This window comes from Labrus bergylta, chromosome 5 (assembly GCF_963930695.1).
Source record: "Labrus bergylta chromosome 5, fLabBer1.1, whole genome shotgun sequence".
Taxonomy (NCBI): domain Eukaryota; kingdom Metazoa; phylum Chordata; class Actinopteri; order Labriformes; family Labridae; genus Labrus; species Labrus bergylta.
The window spans coordinates 24,452,395-24,475,725 of NC_089199.1; the positions used below are offsets into that span (position 1 = coordinate 24,452,395).

General features: G+C 44.8%; 1 protein-coding gene across 7 annotated transcripts in view; it reads left to right on the forward strand.

Moving 5' to 3' along the window:
• grip2b (glutamate receptor interacting protein 2b) overlaps window positions 1-23,331 on the forward strand; it is a 158,341-nt gene that overhangs the window by 56,166 nt on the left and 78,844 nt on the right. For 2 of the 7 annotated variants that reach the window (XM_020653145.3, XM_065955254.1), the window contains exon 1: window positions 14,347-14,716. The exons of the other annotated variants lie outside the window; for them this stretch is intronic. In XM_020653145.3, coding sequence (XP_020508801.1) covers window positions 14,671-14,716 — 46 coding nt within the window. In that variant the 5' untranslated portion in view covers window positions 14,347-14,670. Of the gene's footprint in view, window positions 1-14,346; window positions 14,717-23,331 lie in introns of those variants that run through there. 7 annotated transcript variants of the gene reach the window in all.

Consider the following 23,331-nt stretch of genomic DNA (forward strand, 5'->3'; position numbering starts at 1 on the left):
GTTCATATTGTTTCTGTCTCTTTTGGGGCTTTTGTGCCTTTATTGGAGAGACAGGACAGTGGATAGAGTCGGAAATCAAAGAGAGAGAGAGAGAGAGAGAGAGGGGAATGACATGCAGGAAAGGAGCCACAGGTTGGATTTGAACCCAGGCCGCCCGCTTGGAGGACTACAGCCTCCATACATGGGGCGAGCACACTAACCACTGCACCACTGCACCACCAGTGCCCTGTTCTCTCTTCTATCACATGACCGGACTCTGTGCTGAAGATGACTCATCCCACCCACACTGTTTTTAATGCATCACATTAAGAACACTAACCCCCAATTTCCACATTTTCCGCAGTACTCCGTCAGCGCCGCGGCCCGTCAGCGCCGCGAACTACACCGGCATTCGCTGCCCCTCTAGTCAATCATTGTGTTTCCACATCCAGCACCGCAGTCCGTCTCCAAAGCGTGCCAGCAGCGCCATAAGCTCTGCTTTGTTTCAAATACACTGCAAGTCTGGTTTTTTTTTCAACTTATTTTTTATTTAAATTTTTGGCACAGTACAGAATAAAGAAAAGCAAAAAAAAAAACGACAACTACAAAGAAAAAAAAGCAGAAAAACACACATACAAGACACCCTGCCCTAGGTAAGGTTAAGATAAAGGGGTTTTTTTTGTTTGGTTTTTTAAATCTATTTTTTATTGCATTAGCAACGTCATGTCTGGACTCCATCTCTTAGTGAATTTGGGTTTTTGAAGCCTCGCTGTTATTTGTTCCATTTGCAAATCTGTTTTTGACGGTGTGCGCTGCAGGCACGCGTCAAACTGGACAGAATAGAACGACCCGGACAGGAAGTCGGACAAGGAAACCCACAGGTCAATTTCAAACTAAAACACAACATATGGCCTCAAGATCATATTTTCAGTTTATCTACATTACATCTGTGCGTACAGCTGCTCATGGCTGTGTTCACGCTCCAGAATTTGACCCAGTGATGCAGGCGCTGTCCAACGGAGCAAAGATGTGGCGCTGATGGAACGACGCGTGCACGGACTGTGTGGAAATTGGCAGTTAGGGCCGCAGACTGGGCTGAGTAACTGGATGAGGTGAAGAAGAAAGCTGACTTTACCTGGACCAGGCGAAGTGACAAAGAACAGATAATAATGTTTGTAAAGCAGTGACCTTTAGTAACCCCCCCCCCCCCCCATACACACACACACACACACACACCTCACTGCTGCTTTCTGGACTCATGCTGTTAGCCTTTGACCATCCAGCTGCGACCGCATCGTGTCTTGACGGAGAGATGAAGCCGAGGTGGACCCCGAGGTCTCACGCTGTTATAACTTCATTCCATTACAGACTCAGAGAAGTGAACGCTCTCACACCGCGTTAGCTTAATAAACGAACGCCGGGCCTGTTGGAGGTCAGCCGTGCGTACACGTCACAGCTTATTACGGAGGAGGCTGTAAACGGTGAGGAGACGCCATCTTTGTTTCAGCTCACTCACCGAAACACTGCAGCTGATTCAGGTTTTTAAGATTCCCATGATACTCCAAATGTTTCGACAGTTAAAGAAAGTTTCCTTAAAGCACAAACTAAGCGCCTTCATTTTCCTTCTGTTTTATCAGTTTTTTTGTAGTTCTGTAATTGAGTTTATTTTTTTCCATAAAATCTCCAGGAACAATTAGTAAAAGCCTCTCCAGCTGAAGTTTCCTCTCTGACTTTAACAAAGATTATCCAGGTTAAATAATTGTAGACGCTTGTTGAGTCTGATCTCATCACATTGAAATGGTCGTTCAGCTGGAACTAACTGAATTTCAGGACGCTTAACAACATGATTCGCTAAGTTGGCAGTTCTCCTGAGGAATGTGTCACTTTTATTTTGTATGAAACTAAATGAAAAGTTAAGGGTGTTGGCATGTTCTGCTGCACGATTCAGAATCTTTCTGTGGTGTTTTTTTATCTTCTGTCACTGGCCGAAGGAAATGTCGTTTCTTTAAAGCAACGATATGTAAACCCACCGATGGTCTCTACATGCAAATGCACTGTTGTAAAAGATTCATTTCCTATGGAGAGCCGGAGAGGCAGTCCCACAGTACATTTTTGGGATCGTTGCGGCGAGTTTCGAGAGGGGCTCCGGCACGCTCACCAGACTAGAATCGACCAAAACTTTATTCTATGCAAATGACTCCAGGGACCGCCCACACTATGCACGTGTTTATCCAATCAGGTGCTTTCATTGAGGCTATTTCACCTGTTGCGTAACATACAGCGAAAAAAAGAGGGTAAATAAGAACCAGCCCACTTTTCAGTTTTTATACGACCATCAAGCGGCGAGTTGAATGCTCCAGTGCGACCCCTCGCGTCCTCGTCTAAAACTGTGGAGCTGTACGGTTAAAAATGGGCATTTGTTGACAATCAGAAGATGGCAAAGCCGGCAACGGAGAAGCTAACCAACCGCACCAACTGACAAAATTCAGTAATATTACCTGATCAAACTGTTACCATGACGTCCATATATATATACATACCAAAAAGATATTTAATTATAGCGTTTGATCGTACTTCATCAGACACTCTTTTCTGGAGCTGACAAAGTCTCAGCGTTTAGAGTTTTGTATTTATCGATGGAAAAAATCCAAGAGCTTCACATCAGACGGCGGCTCTATCACACAAATTTTCTGATCTTCATCTTTAAATGTAGGTTATTGATATTTATACATCTTAACATGAACTGTTTGTATTAACTTTAAAATAATCAATCCTGACACATTCCTGATTCATATTCCTCTTTCTGAAAGAAATAATGAGCCCCGTGTTTTTTCCCAGCATGCTTCATTAACTGCAGCATATTTCGAGTGTGTGTGTGTGTGTGTGTGTGTGTGTGTGTGTGTCTGTGTGTGTGTCTGTGTGTGTGTCCACGATGCTAATTAAGTCTAGCAGATCTCACAAGGAATTCTTTATTCCTGCGTGTGTGTGTGTGTGTGTGTGCGTGTGTGCGTTCATCAAAAGCTTCCTTTTATAACTCTAGGAGGACTTTTGCAGCAAGCGTGCACATACTCGTTTGCATCTTTTGTGCATGTGGACAAGCAAGACTGCACTATGCAAAAACATAAAAAGGTACAATTTAAATATAACGTAAAACATTTTTTACAAGAGTAGAAGAAAGACTAGGAATAAAAAAAAAAGATGTGAAGCAACATGAAGTGAATAAACATCTGCTTTAAATCTCCAATCAGTGAGATGTGTAGTGAGTGAAATGATAAAGTGACCTTACTGATCAGACATTAAGGAAACATGCTATGTTGAAGTGCTGGCTTCTCTGACAACAATGCAGCAGCCAGTATGTCCTCCTTCTAACTTTAGATTCTGGACCTGAATGCTCTGGATTTGTTTGGACCAGAGAAGGTAGGTGGTTTTAAGGCTATCCCCCACACAGCCGTTTTGGACACCCCTTGGTTTGCCAGATATGAGAGCAGTTATCAGGTCAAACCAACAGGTGTTGCAGGGATGGAAGCGGGCAAGAGAACTGGTTCAGATAGAAGTAATTGTACCCGACCTAAAAAGCCTCTGCATGTTTCTAATAAGCTCCACGAGCAGAAACGTGCTCAAACTAGGATCAATATTGGAGATGCTTTTAAAAAATAGAGAGAGGTTAGAACGCAGATAGGTTTACAGACCGATGCAGAGCTGGCTAAACACTGAAGCTTCAGTGTACACCACATGGCAACCTGTGTGAGCATCGACTCTAGAGAGGAGACAGCTCTCTTCAAGGTTTTGAGTCTGCAGTACCCATTTTAAACACTAGGTGTCAGAGTTACATATTGCTCCTTTAAAACATGCATCTTTATGATATCATGTAATTTTTAAAAAAGTTTTCATTTGATAATTGATTTAATAGAATGGAGACATGTGAGTGCATCATTTGTCATGAGGATTAAAGAAAAGCTGCATGTAACAAACGTGTCTCTCACTGCAGCACGTCTGATTTGAAACACAGGAACTCCTTCAGAGTCGAGGGAGAAGATGATGAGATAAATCTGAAGCGAAGTAAAATTATTCAAATTGTCCATGTGTCCTCGTCATGGCCTGATAAGAAGATTTGCTTCACTCTCTGCACAGCTGCCGTCCGAGCGCTCGTCTCATCCGGAGCGTCCCACCTTCAAGTCAGCAGATCTGTAATCCATTATTCACAGTGGAGTCTATGGGAATCTCAAATCAAGACATACTGAAGCTCTTTTCAAACGTGAATGTTTTAAACTCATGTTTCTGGAGAGGCTGTTAACTCTCTGTGCACTCTGCTGCAGGGAAACCTCTCTTAGCTATAGATGCTGCTGCAGCCCTTCTAGTTTTCTCTTCATTCATTTTGAAAGGTTTGAATCCATGTCCACCTCTCAATCGCTTCCCAGTCACTTCAGGAGAAAGAAAGACAGGACAAAGAGAGAGAAGAGGTAGAAAGCTTTTTAATCGCACACTCTGCTCGTTAAACGATGAGCAGCTTCTGAAGGTAGAGGCCGACTTGTGGAGCTGAATAAATTCTTGTGAAGTGTCTTTGCTGCAGGCCTCGTTCTTCTTTCAGATGTTTCTGAAGCTGCTCGATACCTCAGCATGTGCTCTGTGGAGCCCTCAGGGGATGAGGAGGAGAGGCACGGGAGCCTCGGATTACTCGGCCTGCCCATCAGTGTCCGTACGATTTTTAAAACAGCTCTCAGTTCTGTACATGTTTTTTCCTTCTGGGAGTCACTGCAGGTTTATAAGAATTCAGTCAGAGTCAGAGGGGGATCAGGAAAACACCTGTTTGTTTTGTTTTCCAAATACTAGGCCTGTCCCTGAGTAAGGACTTACATAGTCGAACTTGAGTCTCCAGATGTTGCCTATAGTCGACTGAATGTTTGGTTTTTTTGCGCTGATTGATCCAAAGTCTTTTTTGAGTTTAACCACATCATTTGAATTTGTCTTCAAGACTTGGAATATTTGAAAAAGTTCAAAGAGACGAGATCTCTGCACTGATCAGAGCTGGATATAAATGATGTGAACACAACAGTCCCGGTCCTGCCTGAGACACACTGTTATACCCCACACCTGAGTTGTTAACGCGAGGCTTTCTGATTCGATTAGAGCTGCAGCTTCACTCCTTCGATTAGATCCCAGCAGGGAGTCTTTACTGCTCCAGGAAGTAAAAAACCCTTAGTAACTGAGGGGCTCTGCAGGAAGCTGTTTGAGCTCCATGCTGTCAGTGTGAGTTAGCTGTGTTTTCTTCTGTGTGCGTGTGTGTGTGTGTGTGTGTGTGTGTGTGTGTGTGTGTGTGTGTGTGTGTGTGATGAACACTTCGTTCCTGTCAGTCGATGTCCCCAGCAGAACATGCTGCGTTTGATTTGCTGTAATCAACTTGACACACCTGGTAGGACGATGTTAATGTGACCGAGAGAAAGAAAAGACGTGGGCGTGTTTGATTCTCTCTCTCTCTCTCTCTCTCTCTCTCCAGAGAAATCTGGATCATGGGCGTGGGGGAATAAACACTGGACCCCATTGTGCAGAAAAAACATGCACAGTTAAACTCCAGAGGAAGCTTTTATCTGAGAGAGAGAGAGAGAGAGAGAGAGAGAGAGAGAGAAACTATCTGCCTCCACATCATCTGCTGGCTTGTTTTGAATCATGCGATGAGTCACTCAGTGGCCCTGTGCGGCTCGACGAGGGGAGAAACGCTCCGACAGCGATAGCTCAGCACTTGTTCACCATGAAAAGGTAAAAGGAGTCAGCACAGAGGCCGGTGACACCTGAGAAGCATTCAGGCACCACTGCAATCGCTGAAAATTGGAGGGATGAATGGAAGTGTCATTACAATCTCACGGCAGGATGTGTGACCCTGAGACACACACACACGCACGCGCACGCACACGCACACACACACACACACGCACACACACACACGCACACACACACGCGCATACACACACACACACACGCACACGCACACGCACACGCACACACACACACACACACACACAGCTTTGTATCCTCAGGAGTAAATGAAACATAATACCTGACTAGGGATCCATTATAAGAAACTTTTGAGCAATGCTGAGGTCGGCAAACTTGGATGCTGAAGTTTTAATGTTTTGAACACATCGAAGAGCATCATCCCCTCAATACCATGTAGGGTTGTAGTACTCGGTCATGGACCACTTCTTGAAGGTCTCTGTCTCGTCATGGAATCGAAAGCATTTTTACCCCGGTCTTTACTCGGTCTCAGACTGGACGGACTCTGGATTTTAAATCAAGTCAAGACCACAACTGACGTCTGTACTGTGATTAGACAGAAAATGCCACTTTTTAAAGTAACAAATAACTTCATTTATTTCATCTTCCCCCGCCTTCAGATTACGACTTCGCTGGTCTTGTTTCTGTCTCGCCCTGCCCTGGTCTTGGTCTTCACACGGTTACGATCGCTAAATGTCTTGGTCTTGGTCTTGGTCTTGGTCTTGGTCTTGGTCTTGGTCTTGGTCTTGGTCTTGACTCGGTCTGGATCCCTTAATGTCTTGGTCTTGTCTTGGTCTCTGAGCACTCTGGCCTCGGGTAGGTCTTGGTCTCGGGTTCATGTGGTCTTGACTCCAACACTAACACCATGGTGTCTTATTAAAGAATAAAAGATGGAGGACTTTTCTTAAATTATTCTGATCATTTCACATCTCACAACCGTTCTGCTCCGTGCTGCTGATGACCTCACCGTGCACTTTACGTCTAGCTGAGCGGGCACCATCTGTTTCCGCTCGCCATGCAAACCTTTACATTTGCACACGGCTTATGCACAGCGCTCGGGCAGGGAAATACCTGAGGGAGAGACGAGCATGTTTGACTATATGAAATAAACATGAGGGAAGTGTTATCATGCACCTGACGAGTCAGGTGTTTTGATCCGAGGTTTGAGCCCCGACTGAAAGAACGGGTCAACAGCAGGACGGCCAGAGACTTTTCTTTACAGAACAGAGTGATGGACACAAAGACACTGAGTCCATTTGTAAGAAGACCGATATTAAAGAAGCCATATTCTCCTCCTTCTCCACCTTTTCAAAGAGTCCCCCTGTGGTCTAAATGAAACATCTGTGCTCTGCTTTGGTCAAAATATAACATGAATCAAGCACCAGAGGAGGTTTGTGACCCTGTAGAAACCAGCTCTCTCAGAACGCTCCGTTTGGTGTGTGTGTCTCTTTAAATGCAATGAGCTCCGGGTGGAGTCCATTGGTGGAGATTTTTTTTTTTTACCAGAATCCCCCTGTGACATCACAAGGAGAGCAAATTTGACTAACTGTGACTGTGACAGTGAGTTTAATGTTAACTGCTGACTTAGCATAGGTACGTTTTGTTCCACCATGTTTGTTGAGCATCAGGACTTGGACAAAGAGAACTCAGACGACGGGATTTGATGGAGCGCTTGTGATTCTGACGTGGATGTTCTGGCTGCCCAACAGTTTATCTTTCCTGTAATGTATGCTAAAGTCTGCTGTCAGTGTGCATGCCGCTGATGAAGGCTGACGGTAAACGAGGCGGAACAGGAGACGTGTGTCCGAGGAGGAGAGAGCTGCATGAATATTAAAGATGGGACCAAGAGTCTCCTGAACCTGTTTAAGCCTCTTCACCAGATGCTGACTGCAGCTTAAGTGTACTTAACTGAAACACGGTGTTATGTAGCATATGGTTACTGTTCTTTTCTGAAGGCAGGAAGGAGCCAAAGGAACCACACAAGGCGCTGTGACACTCCCTCGTTTACATCATTCCCTTCAGTGTCTTCATGATTATTTACACTCATGCCACAGAACATGAGAAAGCTAAGATTCATGTGATTCGGACCATGTAAAACATTTCAAGATCCGACCACCACAGCAGCCACAAGCTACACATCTTCACAGACCGACGCCAAACAACGATTGTTATTGTCTTTGGATTTACCATTAGAAGATTTACTGACTTCTCCCCGTCATAATATTCCAATAACAATGTTCCTGCTGCATCTGCAACGATCCCAAAGATCCAAATCCAGTTAAAGATCTTCAAATTTGACCAACGCTACACCGACGCAATGTTGATAAGATAATCCTTTATTGATCTCCAGAGGCGGGATTCAAGTGTTGCAGTCGAAAAAAAGACCAGAAGAAGAGTAGAGATAAAATGTATTTCCAACAAGTAGGTTTAAAGTGAACTATACACCCAACTGCTGAACAAAAATCAACCAGATCATTCAGACATGCTGTGCAGTCAGTGGCGAGTTAAAGTGATTGGATAAACGATCTTGAGTCCGTATATTGTGTTTTATTTTGAAATCGACCGGATGCTTTATGCGTGCCCTCGTCTCACTTCCTGTCCGAGTCAACCTGCTCTGTTCAGATGGACGGGCGCTTGCAGCGAGCTTTGTTGAAAGTAGACTCTGAGAGTATTTAGAACGGAGCAGAGCTGAATGTGACTGAGCGACGAAAGTGAGTGCTGTCACATGGGACCCCCTTAGGGAGGTTTCCTCCTGTCATTGCTAAATCTGAAAATTTTGAGCCGCTGCTGTGGTTTAAAGTTTGTCAGCCCTCAGGGGCCTCCTACTGGGCCACCTACTGGTCTGGGACCCAAAGCCATTGCCTGTCAAGCACCGCCTCTATTCAAACCTCTGACTTCTCTCCAACCTGATGTCCAAATATCAGTTTAAACAAAACAAGATGGCGATGGCCAGAACTCAAGGCCGTACTTGAAGCTTTAGGATAAACAGTGCGACCCTTCTTCTTTTCTTTTCTTTGTAAAACTATCAGAATATCTTCTGGGACATCTTGAGAATGAATTTTTTATCTGAAGCAAACTGTTTTTGAGTCAGCGTCCGGCTCGCTGAATGTGACTGCAGACTGTTGGATTGAATTAGAGCGCGGCTCATCGCCTCCTCTCTCATTCACTTTCATGTTCTGTGAGCAGTTTGCAGCATTGCCGTGTGAGAAGCAGATCTTAAAACATTCACAGAAGCATTGTTAAGTTAGGTCCAACACAATGTCGCAGTCTCAATTTCAGAGTGAGAGTGAGATGAAGAAATAGAGATGAGCGCACAGTTTGAGGTCACGCTATCTTCCAGCTGCTCAGAGATGAAAAAGCTCGGCTGCAGTCGGAGCCGGCAGACTTCCACTTCTCTTCTCTCGGAGGAGTGTTCTCTTCACGAGGTTTCTGTTGACACACGGCGAGATGAAAGGACCGTTTCCCCTCAGGTGGTGAAAACTTTTCTCTCGGTGACGGCGTCTCGGGCGACCAGTTACAAGTGAACATGTCCTCTTGGAGTCGCCCGGCGTTGAGAAGTGGAAATGTAAACACACATTAGCTCTGGGCTAATCGTCGACTTACTTGCACAGATTGCATCACAGAGGATAAATAAGAGATGATGGTCTCTATTTTAACATTTTGTCTATCAGTCGGAAACACAACAACATGGAAACATGTGCAGTCTAATGTAAGACCATGCAACATCCCTGCAACCGTCGGTCACTCAGTGCAGCCTCATGTTTGCTTTAAACGCAGACGCAGAGACTTTGATTCACCTCTGCAGGAAGTCTGCAGCGATTAAACTGCTGGAAACGCTGGATTCAATCCTGATGATTTAATTCAGTCATAGTTTATTTTTTTATCCTCCGGTTATGGACTCAACCTTCCCGGTGTTACGGTCTAAGTGAGGGACCATGAAGGATCATTACCGGTTTTGAGATCCCCGCACCCGAGGCCGCGTGGCCCCTCGGTGCTGGCGGCGGATATGTCAGAAAAACACATTTGTCTACACACGATGATGATTATTCAGAGATATTTATGGTTTTGACTTGGCCTCAGTCCCTAAATGTCTTGGTCTTGTCTCAGTCTCGCCCTGCCTTGGTCTTGGTCTTGACTCTGTCTTGATCCCTAAATGTCTTGGTCTCTGTCTCTCTCTCGGTCTCGGTCTCGGTCTCGGTCACAGTCTCATTCCCTAAATGTCTCGGTCTTGACTCGGTGTCGGTCCCTTAATGTCTTTATCTTGGTCTTGACTCGCCCGGCCTTGGACTTGGCCTTGACTTGGTCTGGATCCGTAAAGGTCTTGGTCTTGTTTCAATCTCGCCCTGCCTTGGTCTAGGTCTTGATCTCGGTCTCGCCCTGCCTTGGTCCAGGTCTTGACTCGGCTTTGATCCCTAAATGTCTTGGTCTTTGTTCTCTGTCTCGTCCAGTCTTGGTCTTGGTCTTGGTCTTGGTCTTGGTCTTGGTCTTGGTCTTGTCTCGGTCTCATTCCCTAAATGTCTTGGTCTTGGTCTTGGTCTTGGTCTTGGTCTTGGTCTTGGTCTTGGCCTTGACTTGGTCTGGATCCCTAAACGTCTCGGTCCTGGTCTCTGTCTGTGCGGTCTTGACTTCAACACTCACCTCGACCCGGTGATCGCTGCACATGAAGTTAGAAAACATGTCTTTAACTTCACACGTTGTTCAGCATCTCCTCACTGTTACCAGGCAAAAGCTGCACACACCTTTAACCACGTCTCACTTTGTTATGGATTGCATAACCCATCATTGTGATTGGCTGTCAACGGCGTGCCACGCTGAGTATCTAATCAGAATGATGTATGGTGTTTTTTTTTTGCGTCTGTGTTCTCCTCCCCTCAGATATCTTGGCGCAGACACATGAAGGCTTGATACGGTTTCTCTCCCCAGACGCCAACTTGTGAAACTTCTCTCCCTGACAGTTTCTGTAAGCGAGCGCGGCAGTGCCTCAGCGTGTGAAAGACAGACGCCTGGTGACTATAGATTCTCTTTTATAACCTTTATGTTACCTGGGCGATGTTGATGGATAACACGCGCTTGTTTACAACAACGACGCCCCCCCCCACCTCATAACTTCAGGTTCTCTGCAGCCTTCCACTGTGTGACAGCTCGGGGGATGAAAAAGGCTGCTCATTCCAATCTGCTGCTGCTGCTGCCACGACCGAGAGCGGGTATGTTTTGTTCCTTCTACTGCAGAGTGTGCAGTGCCTGGCAAAGACTTTGAGAGCTTGCCTTCAGGTGGATCTCGACCTCCAGGATCACAGACGAGCATGGGCGGTTCTAGGCAGGGGCCAACAGGGGCCAGTGCCCCTGTAACACTGAGCTTGGTCCCCCCTGTGGCCACCCCTCCAAAAGGAAGAGCCCACCCTAATGACACAAACACAGTATTTGACTCAACAACCGCACTCACAATCTAGAATTAAATACTGTTACTGAAACAAATATAAATCATGGTATTTTATGTTGTGGTATTTAATGATGTGCGCTATTATTTGGCATAATATATTTGTTTTAAAGTGATCATCTTTTTCACCTGGGTTTAATGTTCCCCTCTGACAAAACAACTGGCCCCAGTTTGGCCCCCTCAGTAAAAGTGGTCTAGAGTGACTAGAGAGCCTAGCAGATACATTTCCCAGCCCGTGTACATAGGCTGAAGTCGTCGTTGCAGCTGCTTTGGGTTTGAATCCTCCCAACATTTCCTGTCTCTCTCTCGAGCTGTCTGATCCAATAAAAGGCCCAAAAATAAGGGGGTGAAGTGCTTTGCAGGGAGAAAAATTAAGCGATGCTACCTCATGTCACAGTCCTACACATTCATCTAACACATGATTGAACTTGATAAAAGACGGGTTTTTTTGCTTTTTTCAAGCTAATTTGTTTGAATAATTCACACAAAGCTACAAAAACACATCAACCATGATTAATATCTTCCACCCAAATTGACAATTTCCAGGCTTCAGATCTCATTACAAGCCCTCCAACGTGTCATGTAAGTATCCTTAAAAGTGTGAAAGGGTTGCAGACTCTGTTAAAAAAAAAAAAAAAAAAAAATGACATTGAAGTCTGCCAGAGTTCACAGCGCAGCCTCTAAGCGTTTGCTGATTGTGCAGTGACACACTTTCTAAGCTCCTGTGGATTCAACAGAATCTGTGATTCAGGGTTTTAGCCCGTCTGGTTAACCATGTGATGGACTGGAGTGTACCAGGTTTTAGCTCCCTTTGACCCAAAAGAGAAAATCCATGAGGGACTCTAAGGCCTCGTCCACATGTAGGCGGGTATTTTTGAACACAACCCTTCTAAAACTCTCCTTTAGTAAAACTCCTTCCAGGATGAAGATGTTCAATAACTCTGTTGAAGTTGTTTCTGTGTAGACGGGGAAAAACTGTGCGCCGGTTTCTCCTCCGTGTGACGTCATTGTGTGACGCTGTCACTTTAAGTTTACATGAGATTAGTGTGATAGCAGACGCAACCAAACTAGCGCTGGTGCTAACGATGCTAACTGGACTTTTTACACGCTCACACATACACACACAGTTACTCTCCCGCTGTTGACAAGCAGAGATGCCTGATTGGACGACTGAGGTCACAGCTGCTTCATACAACACTCCCACCACACAAACCCCGCCCACAACGAGACCCGGATGGACATCGGGTTGATGACAAAACTTTGTAAATGAAATGGTCGTTGCAGAGAAATGGGGAGAAAATGTTCGAGTGTAAAGGACATCGTGGTTGTCTCTGAGTGAGCTGTACTCTGTAACGAGATCGCCTGGAGGTGTGGTCAGAAAAGTTTTTGTTGTTGAATTGGCTAATGACAGTAGAAACAGAGCTGTTTTGCTTTTTCATGTGGAATAAGATGTTTTCCTGAAAAAAGCATATGTGGAAAAATGCCCGCCTTCGAGTGGACAATCAGCACTGTCGCTGTCCATGGTGCTGAAGTTTGGCCTTGTTGGTGTTTTCTGGTTTTCCTTCTTTCTACATCACCGTTTCAATACTTGTTTTTTATGCTAAAGTCGCCAATATCCAACTCACCTTTACCTGCTACAAAGCATTAATGGTACGGCACCACTATATCTTTCTGATCTGCATGCTGACCTGAACTATACCCGTTTACTCACCACAACTGTAAATATGTTAGAAGAACTCGACTTAAAAAAGGATTCTCCCAATCTTCTCTTCCATGATGTAAAACGTGTTTAAAGGTCCAATCAGTAAGATGTGTAGTGAGTGAGATGATAAAGTGATCTTACTCTATGATCAGACATTAAGGAAACATGCTATGTTGAAGTGCTGGCTTCTCTGACAACAATGCAGCAGCCAGTATGTCCCCCTTCTAACTTTAGATTCTGCTCCTGAATGCTCTGGATTTGTTTGGACCAGAGAAGGTAGGCGGTTTTAAGGCACCCCTGAACATCGGCCGTTTTTGAAGGCCCTTCAGTTTTCCAGATATGAGAGCAGTTATCAGGTCAAACCAACAGGTGTTGCAGTGATGGAAGCGGGCAAGAGAACTGGTTCAGATAGAAGTGATTGTACCCGACCTAAAAAGCCTCTGCATGTTTCTAATAAGCTCCACGAGCAGAAACGTGCTCAAACTAGGATCAATATTGGAGATGCTTTTGAAAAATGGAGAGAGGTTAGAACGCAGAAAGGTTTACAGACCGATGCAGAGCTGGATAAACACTGAAGCTTCAGTGTTCACCACATGGCAACCTGCGTGAGCATCAACTCTAGAGAGGAGGGGGCGGGGGCAGACAGAAATCTCTGACCTTGAGGTGCATACTTCACAGCTGAAAAATTGACTTATGGACGTTTTTTACCCTGCAGACGATATTTGAATGTTGAGTGTAAATGTGTCACATTCAGCTTCACATCCTCGGCACAGTTTGGTTGTCGAATGCACGATTGGCAAATTATTCTTGTACAGTAGCTACAAACTTGCCCAGTCCCAAACTTCTGAATGCAAGAGCATGCAGAATTTATGAGAAGTTGTAAGATATGCTTCAAATGTATGAATCCATGCAGGATGTTTCACTGCTTCTTTTCCCTCAATGTATGCCGGCCGGGACATGCTCCACTCCCACTCCCATCCCAATTCTGAGCGAGTCTGAAGAGGAAGACTCCGGTTTGTGGGATGGAAGGATGAAGGATGGGATGAATGTGTGCACTGGAGAGAGAGAGAGAGAGAGGAAAGAGTGTTTCATGTCACTTCAAGCGACATCGGTCACCTTATGATCACAAACCGACAGGGGAGCCGAGGAATAAGTCACGATGTGGTGGGTTTCAGAGCTGCAAGCTTTCATCTTGTGGCTACACTTGGCCTTCACACACACACAAAGACACGCACAAACATGCACACACATGCACACACACAGGTTTCACACATATACAAGCCCACAAGATACAGACTCTGAAGAGAAAAAGAACTAGGGCATCAAAAGTCCCGAAGGCTTTGAGCTACAGTTTTTTTTTTTTTTTTTTTTGCATAATCAGGAGCAAGGAGCTGTGGGGGGGAAGGGGGGGGGGGAGGATGCTGTAATTAAATTAGTGCATCAAGAAAACGAGGAACGAACATGCAGGATATGAGCAGAACCAGACTGCGAGCTCAAGACTGAGAAGAGACCTGATTAAAGTCGATTATAGAGACGAGTTCTTATTCCTGTTTTCTTCTTTCACACACACACACACACACTCTGCAACACAAACACACAGGCAGCCTACAGTTCAGCTGGTGTCAACAGGGAGGGAGTTCCTCTGAGAGAGTTAGAGGAGGAGGAGAGAGAGAGAGAGAGAGAGAGAGAGAGGGGTGCAGGCAGACAGAAGTTCTTCCTCTTCTTCCTCCGCTCTTCATGAGGAGACACTTATCCGTCCAGTCTGGAGCCGCTTTGGGGGAAAATGCTTTTTCTTCAGACTATATTGAAGAGAAGGCTGCTGCTGAAAGGTAAAAAAAAAAAAAAAAAAAAAAAGGGAGAGGATGCATTCATTCCTCACCGCGTGAATTTTTTGCTCAAATTACCGCAACTTGAAGCTTTGAAAACAAACCGCTCCAGGCTACTTTTCGCGCTCTGCCGACATCGATCACCGCCTGATTGATGAGTGTTTTGTTTGTTTCCTATCGGTCTGAAGCTTGATCCATATTCCCCGATCAGATGTGTGTGTGTGTGTGTGTGTGTGTGTGTGTGTGTGTGTGTGTGTGTCGGACAGAGCTGCATGTTCTGTCAGTCATCTCAGACAGGAGGCATTGCGGAATAAAGCGCGATATTTCCCTCACAGGTGCACTCACTCCTGTCCTTCTCGTTTTACACTCAAACTCCACGCGCACAGGTATTTCTCCACCTGTTCGTCACACTTCGTCAGCTCCATATGACTTATCTGAAGACCCGTGTTGTTGTTTGATATTGAGTAGTTCGCTGTGAATGCACTGTAGATGTTTTCACGGTTGTTTGTCTGATTCGTTCGAACATTTTCACAAAGTCTCTGACCTGATGTCTTCCGGAAATTCCTTTAATTCTGCAGGAGAATCAACATTAGCAGTGTCAGATTTCTATTTAGCCATGAAGTGTGTGCGTGCTGTTCGCCAACACATGCATGCATTTACTTCTTTATCGGGATCTTTTGCACAATTTTAGCGAAGGTGTTTTGTCTGTTTAAGGGATGCGCTGAGATTTCAAATGGTTCAGATGTTTGTCGTTAACACTGATCAAGTGTTTTACAAGTAGAAGGATGATGATGGTCTGAGACGTTTGACAGAGATGTTACGTTTCAAAGTTCTTCTTTTAATAATTTGATGATGATGATGATGATGATGTGATAGTTCCTCCTGCAGAACCTGGAGATATTGTAGCTGTGAGTTTGAGATGATGAATTGAGAGTGGCTTTTAAAGGAGGTGTGAGTAACCTTTGTGCACACTTCACAGCATCTATCCCTGGTGTGTGTGAGTTTATAATCTTGTGATTTCTGCAGCTGATCTTGCAGTCTGTTTGTGGAGCTCCTCCAGTCCTCTGTCTGTGTCTGTACTGTAGCAGAGAAATGTGCAGCTTCACCACGCTCCTCTGCACTTGTTTTTGAAAGAATTCTCAGCTGATGAATCTTTTAAGTTGTCAAATGTTGGATGCAAAAACCATGACCTAAAAACAAAACTTTTCAAGTGTCTTATTTGGCATGAAGATGTTTCAATGAGAATTTAGTCTGTTTAAAATCTCTGGAGACTAGAGGGGGCTTTAAAATCCGACCAAAAGATCTCTTTTATCTTGTCAGAGTTTCTTCTGCAGACGTTGCGATCTTGCGTTGGAGCTAAAAAAAATGTAGCTAAATTTGGCCTCATAAGAAGTGTCTTTATTTTAAATCTTTGTGCATACTTCGCATCTATCCTGCGTGTGTGTGAGTTTATGATCTTCTGAATTCTGCAGCTGATCTTGCAGTTTGTATGTGGAGCTCCTCCAGTCTTCTCTCTCTGTCTATAGCAGAGAAATATGCAGTTTGCTCCTTTGCATGATCCCTGTGTCATTTATGCTACGTGTTCAGTGTTGTGCTGACGCGACAGGATCCATTTAAATGATTAAGCGTAAGATTGTGTCCTAATATTGGCCTAAAAAAAGCCGAATCACAGGTTTCAATCTGGCCCATCGAAGGTCTTCCTTTACATCTCTTTGATCGTGTCATGCTGTCGTTTCTTCTGCAGACGCTGTGATGTCACAGTGAGACGTAAACTCCTCATTCAGAGGGTCCTTCATGGTTTTGATTGTGTTTCGCTTATGACTGTCATTTCTAATTTGCAGCGTCTCTCCTTCCTCACTTTGTGTTTATGAGCTTCTGAATTTCTACATGCTGATGTTTGCAGTCTGAACGTGGCGCTCCTCCAGTCGCCGCCGCCTGTGTTTGTAGGAGAGAAATGTGCAGTTTTCCCTTTTCCTCCTCCTGCTGATTTATTTATGAAGTTGGGGGATCTATCGCTTTGAAGTGCAGCCTGGAGACGCAGTGGAAAGGGAGGCAAACGGGGACAAAACGCCGCCTATCGGCCTGTCAGGATCCGCACTGCAGCCGCCCTGAGACTCCCTATCACAACAACAACAATGTGAATACCCAGAGGAAGGGCCACTTAAAGGTCCTTATATTAGCACACAGCGAAAGAGATGAATCACTGCGTCCACGTGGCGTTAAGAGATGAAAGTGTCTCACTTCTAACAGATCCGTGCATTTCAAAAAAGCTCTCAGAACGCCGAGCATCCGAGTGACTTCTGACAGCTCAGGAGAACAGACGTGACATTTTCCTGCAGCCGCTCGCTCACTCTGCAGTAAAAACAGAAAAAGAGCGACTTTAACCACAGACTGAAAATATGAATGGACGTCACCCGTCTGCTCCTGCAGGGGGCGCTGGAGTCCCATTGATGGCGGTCTCCGAGCTGGAAATGCTGTCTCAGCCTAACTTTCAGTCAACCTAACGACAGGCTGAGAGCTGGAGCTGAGGCGGGTTTTAAGCCTCCTGACAAACCGTTACACCGCGCCCACCTGTCAATCAGGTCAGCTACACGCCTTATTGTGAATAACTCTTATCCTTCATCAAATCAAAACATGATGAGTCATCAAAATATATCAGCTGATATCTTTCTTAGAGCTATGTTCGATCTGTAGAGATATAGATACACATTTATTGTGTTGATCCCTCAAATGCAGTTATAACTCCCCTCTCTATTTTAAAATGTTTAAATTGACAGGCACCTCTTCCTCAGAGCTTTACAAATATGTTAACGGTGTATGGACATGCAGATGGTGAAACTGCTTTCTGCTGCATGTACTTAATCAATCGGACACGTTCAGCTATGAGAGTCCAATCCCCAAAGCCCTGGCACTTCCAGAAAGTAGTACCCCTGTAGCAGAAACATTTGGGGGGGGGGGGGGTCAAAAAAAAAAAACCTTGGACTTTATTTGAACTCTTGTTTCTGCAGAGTAAGTCCATGTGTCTACTAACGCCTTCTTTGTGTGCTGGCTGCTTTAGTTTCATTGGCTTCTCAGCAGCATTGTTGCTAGGTTACCAAAGTTCCGTCAGGTGTGTTTTAGCCGCGTGTGTTTAATTCAAATATCACCAAGAAAACATGAAGACCATTTGAAGGATTCATGTCCCCTGTCACCTGGAAACTGTTCCTTCAAAAAGACGAGGCAGACTAGCGTCTCCTCCGCCATTGTTGTTGACAAAGCTGTTAGTCCCGCCCCTTCTTGATTGCTGTTGGTCAGTGAGGGAGAAGTGACATTGGCGAGCCTTGCCCTGTTGTTAAAGTTGAACTGTTTTCAACTTGGAGTGATGAGAGCGCAGCGTCAAAAAAACTGAATTAGTTTCGTATTTAAAACGCCCGCTGCCAGGAAAAAGGAAAACCGCCTTAGGCCCCGTGTCCACCTGCATTCTTTTTTTTCTGAGTGCCAGCATCTGTGCCAGTTTTTGTGCGGCCGTTCTGAGCGCTTTGAGTTTGAGCGCGCACTACGGCATGGAACTTCAGAGTCAGACTGTGTGCAGGAGATCCTGTGATTTTTGATGGACGACTACTTCACACCCGTCTTATGAAAAAGATGAAGTTTGGATACTAATGTTCATTAAATGACAGAGAGTGCATCTTTTTAAGACTTGTGGTAAAATATTGAAGTTTGGATCATTTTGAGAACCTTCCAGAGGGCCATCAGAAGCTCCTCGTCTCCTCATCTCTGGGGTCAGACCTCCTGTGGTGGGTTAGGATTAAGGAAGCACAATTTTAGTTCAGCAGGTCGACACCGACCTCTTCTTCAAGTATTAACAGGGACATGGGAGGGTTTAAAGGAAAACAAACAATCCGAGACTCCATGTGCAAAAAAAAATGTTCAGTTTGAAAGTCATGTTAGTCAAAAACACAACCGTGTAGATTTTTGTTGGATAAGTTTAACAAAGCAGCTTCAGAAGTCGTGACTTGGAAACACTCGTACATTAAAATCTGTGACAACGAGGACTCACTTTAGTGACATTTAAGATGAGCTGCACTCTGCACACTGACAGATACGCTTCAGTGGAGTTCAGTGACATTAAAGTGAAAAGGTTAGCGACACAGCCACGACTGTTCAAATCTCCTCTGCTCACACAGACGTGCAGCTTTCAGCAGCAGCCACAGAAATCTATCAGCTCAGAAATCAACCTTACTGTTTCCTTATTGAGGGGGGACCCTCGTTCACAACAACGACTTCCCCATGTTCCTCTAACTCTAACATGTGTCTCTAGTCCGTCTACAAACCCCCCGTCTTTAGCCTGCTCCACTTTTCAGAAAATGTGTGCTCAAACAGGCCGTTTGGAGATTCTCCCTTCATGACATCACAAAGGGCAGTAACCCCTCCCCCAGGTGGGTGACACTCCCACAGCTAGGTGTTTGTTCTGCCCTCTGAGAAAGCCCGAGTACACCCAAGCCTTTCCAGAGAGGGGGCGTGGTCAGACACAGCTCATTTACATATTTAAAGGTACAGACACAGAAACAGACTGTTCTGAGCAGGGCTGAAATAGAGGGGTTTATAGACATGATCAAATACAGGATCAGAGTGGATTTAGAACAAGAAACTTCACACACATGTTTTGAGGAGCTCTGAGACTTATTTAAACTGGTTGAAGAGGAGGAGGATATGTGGCCTTTAAAGAGAGGAATGAATCCATCAGACATTGCTGGCAATGTTGGTTGTCCAGGGCTTAGTTGTTGTTGTGGTTTAATTTGAACTAGTATCATATCAAAGTTCTTGTATGGTGCTAACCCTCGTCCCTTGAGTAAGCAGAAATCACCTGATGTCACCGTGCTGCTCCTGAGTCAGAGATGATCCTTTGTTCAGTCTCTAAAAGGCTGAATCCCTCTATAGTCATCATGTAAAGCCGCTCTGAGTCCACGCCGCAGCTCTGCTTTGTCCTGCTGCAGGGCTACAGACTCTCTCTGATTTTTCCCAAAGTCTCTCTGGAGCCTAATAAACCCCGAGTCGGCAGGTTTGCCTGTGAAGTGACATCAAACCTATTACACACCAAACCTCAAGGGAGGACCGACCGGCGGTGGCTTTGAAAGCGCCGTCTCTTCTCTCCAGGCAGCCGATTGGTTGTTCTGCAGATTAGCTGCCCGTCCAGCGGGAGCCTCAGCTCGCCACAGCACTGCCTGCTCACTGTTCAGTTTGACAGCAGGTACCGGAGGGACGTAACTCTCAGACTTAATAAAACCTGGACAACACTTACTTAATGACATCTAATGAAAACCCTAAAAAACAGAGATTACAACATTTCTGAAGCTATTTCTTAATTCAGTGGGTATTAAACATAAATACTTCCATATATGAACTTCTTCGGCCAAACTCAGCAAGGACCTAAATTGTATTAATTATGACATAAGGATTTCAAAATAAGCTAAGGTAGGTCGGGTACAATCACTTCTATCTGAACCAGTTCTCTTGTCCGCTTCCATTGCTGCAACACCTGTTGGTTTGACCTGATAACTGCTCTCATATCTGGCAAACCGAGGGATGTCCAAAACTGCATTGTGGGGTCGCCTTACAACTGCCTACCTTCTCTGGTCCAAACAAATCCAGAGCATTCAGGACCAGAATCTAAAGTTAGAAGGAGGACATACTGGCTGCTGCATTGTTGTCAGAGAAGCCAGCACTTCAACATAGCATGTTTGCTTAATGTCTGATCATATAGTAAGGTCACTTTATCATCTCACTCACTACACATCTTACTGATTAGACCGTTAAACTTTGCAAAACTTCTTCAGTGACGATTCTAAAGTCTCTTGGGGCCTGAAGCAAAAAATGTAAAAGGAGCCAGCGTTCATCGCCGAAATATATGAAACTTCTTGCTTTGCTCTCACTCTGTTCTTCAGTTGAACATTAAGTGTGTCTACCAGAGGGATGTGTGGCTTACAGCTAAGTACAGACACTGACAGCAGAATGACAGCGGTGTCACTGATGGTTGAGCTGTAGATCTGAAGCGGAGCGGTTTAAATAATTCAGCGGCAGGAATGGTCTGATTGACGCCTGAGCCGAGTGTCCAAGCGTCTGAGTCCAAGTGGAAGCTGAGCTGAGCTGAGATGTCTAATGCGCCTCTCAATTATGCTCCAACATCTTTCTTTTTTTTTTTTGCACGTCATCAGGACAAGTTTGAAGCTTCTTGTTCTCTCTCAATGACGGTAATAACGATTACTGCCTCTTCTCATTTTGTTCCTTTTTGTCTCCTTGTTTTAATGTAATGGCTTCTTCCCCTCAGACGGTTCTGTTCCCCTCCATCATGTAACCCTGTTTCTGTCCATCACTCTCCTTTTCCTGCTGCAGACTCTGATGAATGCTTTCACACATTATCTGCAGTAATGGCCTTGCATGGGAAGGAGAACTGATGATGCTATTCTAATGCTTAAATCATAAAATTCACAACCTTGTGGAAGCATTTTTCCCCAAATCTGTTGCTCTCTTTTTTTCTCATTATTTCTTCTTCTACCTCTCTCTCTCTCTCCGTTTCCCCCTCTCCTCCTCGCTAACCCCTCTCCCTCTCCTCCCTCTATCTCCCTCTGTTGCTCCTCTTAGCAATGCAGATGTGCTTTCTTTGATTTTGTCACCAGAGATTAATTAGCACTTTATTAGGAGTCCTATTTATACCTCCAGCCGACAGAGAGAGAGAGAGAGAGAGAGAGATAGAGAGAGTGGGGAGGGGAGGGTGTGTGGGAGTGAGAGACTGAGGCAGAAATGGAAGCATAACGTGGTGAAAGATGGAGAGAGAGAGAACGTGAAAGAGGGAAAGATGAGACAGACGCAGAACAGAAAGAGAGACACGAACAGAAATGGAAAGAGTCAACAGGGACCGAGGGGGGGAAACGGAAAGAGACAGGAAACAATGGGGTGAAAAATGACAAAAAAGAACACAGAAAAGAAACATCCGGAAAAAGACGGCGGGAACAACAAGGACTCCAAACTAGGCGTCAAAACAGGTCATTAGTCGCGCACAGAAAACAGGATGTGAGGCTCAGGTGTCCCAGTGCTTCTTCTTCTTCTTCTTCCTCTTAAAGAATGAAGACAGGGTTATCTTTCATTCAGGCTTAAATGTGTTTAAGGAGAAGCTGAGTCGCTACAAGTGGAGGTTAATGATCAATGTAAAGGTGTGTGAGCGTCCAAACACTGCGGCCATGTTCCCCTTGGTGAGTTGGACGGTGGAAGGTGAAGAGAGAGAGTATACTGTCCTTGCAATGAGTTGCTTATCTTCAGAGCTAGACAGTTAGCTAACAAGTGTAAGTCCTCCAAAAAATTACAAGGCGTAACTTTTCTCGTTATTTATTGAAGAAATCACAGTATTTCCGTTCTTATTTACTTTCTTTCTTTCTTGTAAAACTGTAGTAAAGCACAAATTGCAAAGTACATTAGAGACTAACAAACAGAAAATAGGGCACAAGAAACAATTAGCTAACCTAACATGCTTAGTCATGCTGCTAGCTTACTGCTCTGCTAATGATCAATTTATTAAAATCCAATTGTCAAAAGAAACAACTTAAAAACTTACATTCTGCCTCTGTACACCAAAGAACACAAAATAATAAATGCTTACGGACAACTAGTGTCCAAGGTAACAATGTGGAAGATAATTTTGCAGGAGGTGAAGAAACTGGTCTGGTGGTAATTAACACCTCACATGCTCATACTACTCAGTTCACTTAAACAACCAGCAGGGGGCAGTGTAAAAACAAAACTTAACTCAAACAGTGTTAAATGTCCTTCACAAAGAGCACAACAGAGAGAGAGAGTGAGGTCAATGGATCCGGGGGGGAAGACAAATGTGAAGGTTAAAAAAGAAAAGTGAGGAAGGGGCGAAGGAGCTGATGGACGAGGACAATGCAGAGAGTGTTGGCAGCGCAACAAGTGTTCCAACAAGTTTGAGTGAGAGAAGAAGAAATGTGAGGGACAGAAAAAAAAGGAGGAGAGGATGAAAGGAGAGGACGGGCAGACGTCGAGCAAAACAGGAAGAAGTTTAAAGAAATGTGTTTGTTTACGTCGAATATATCTGCAAGAAAAGTCAACAGATGTTTGACGGATTCTCTTTTTTAGAGAAGTGTAAGTTTAAAGGGGTTTTCACATTAGACTCGATTGTTTGGTAGCGTGCCCGAGAATGATCGCTCGCCCCTACCCCCTCCCCCGCTGGTCTGCGTTCACTTTAGTAACATCATAGCGTGCCCCGAGTACACTTGTGTCTGTTCACACTCCGATACAGCAGGGGGCAGTATACACACAGTTGGTTTGCAAAGACGACCCTCTTCCTGCGTCCTCATCTACCGTGCAGCTCAGAGGATAAAACGGGTCCGTGCTGGATGGATATGACGGTTTTGGACGCGACTGGAGACCTTTAGAATAACGTCATATAGCGGTCCACTTCCACTTCCTCCTTAATGTGAAACCAGCCTAGAAGACATTCAGCGAGGAACTGAACTTATCCGACACAAATTTCCATGAATTCCTCTTTTTACTTTTTTTTTTTTTTTTTTTAAAACAAAATAGATTATTGATCAGAAACAAAGATTTGAGCACACTCCGCTCAG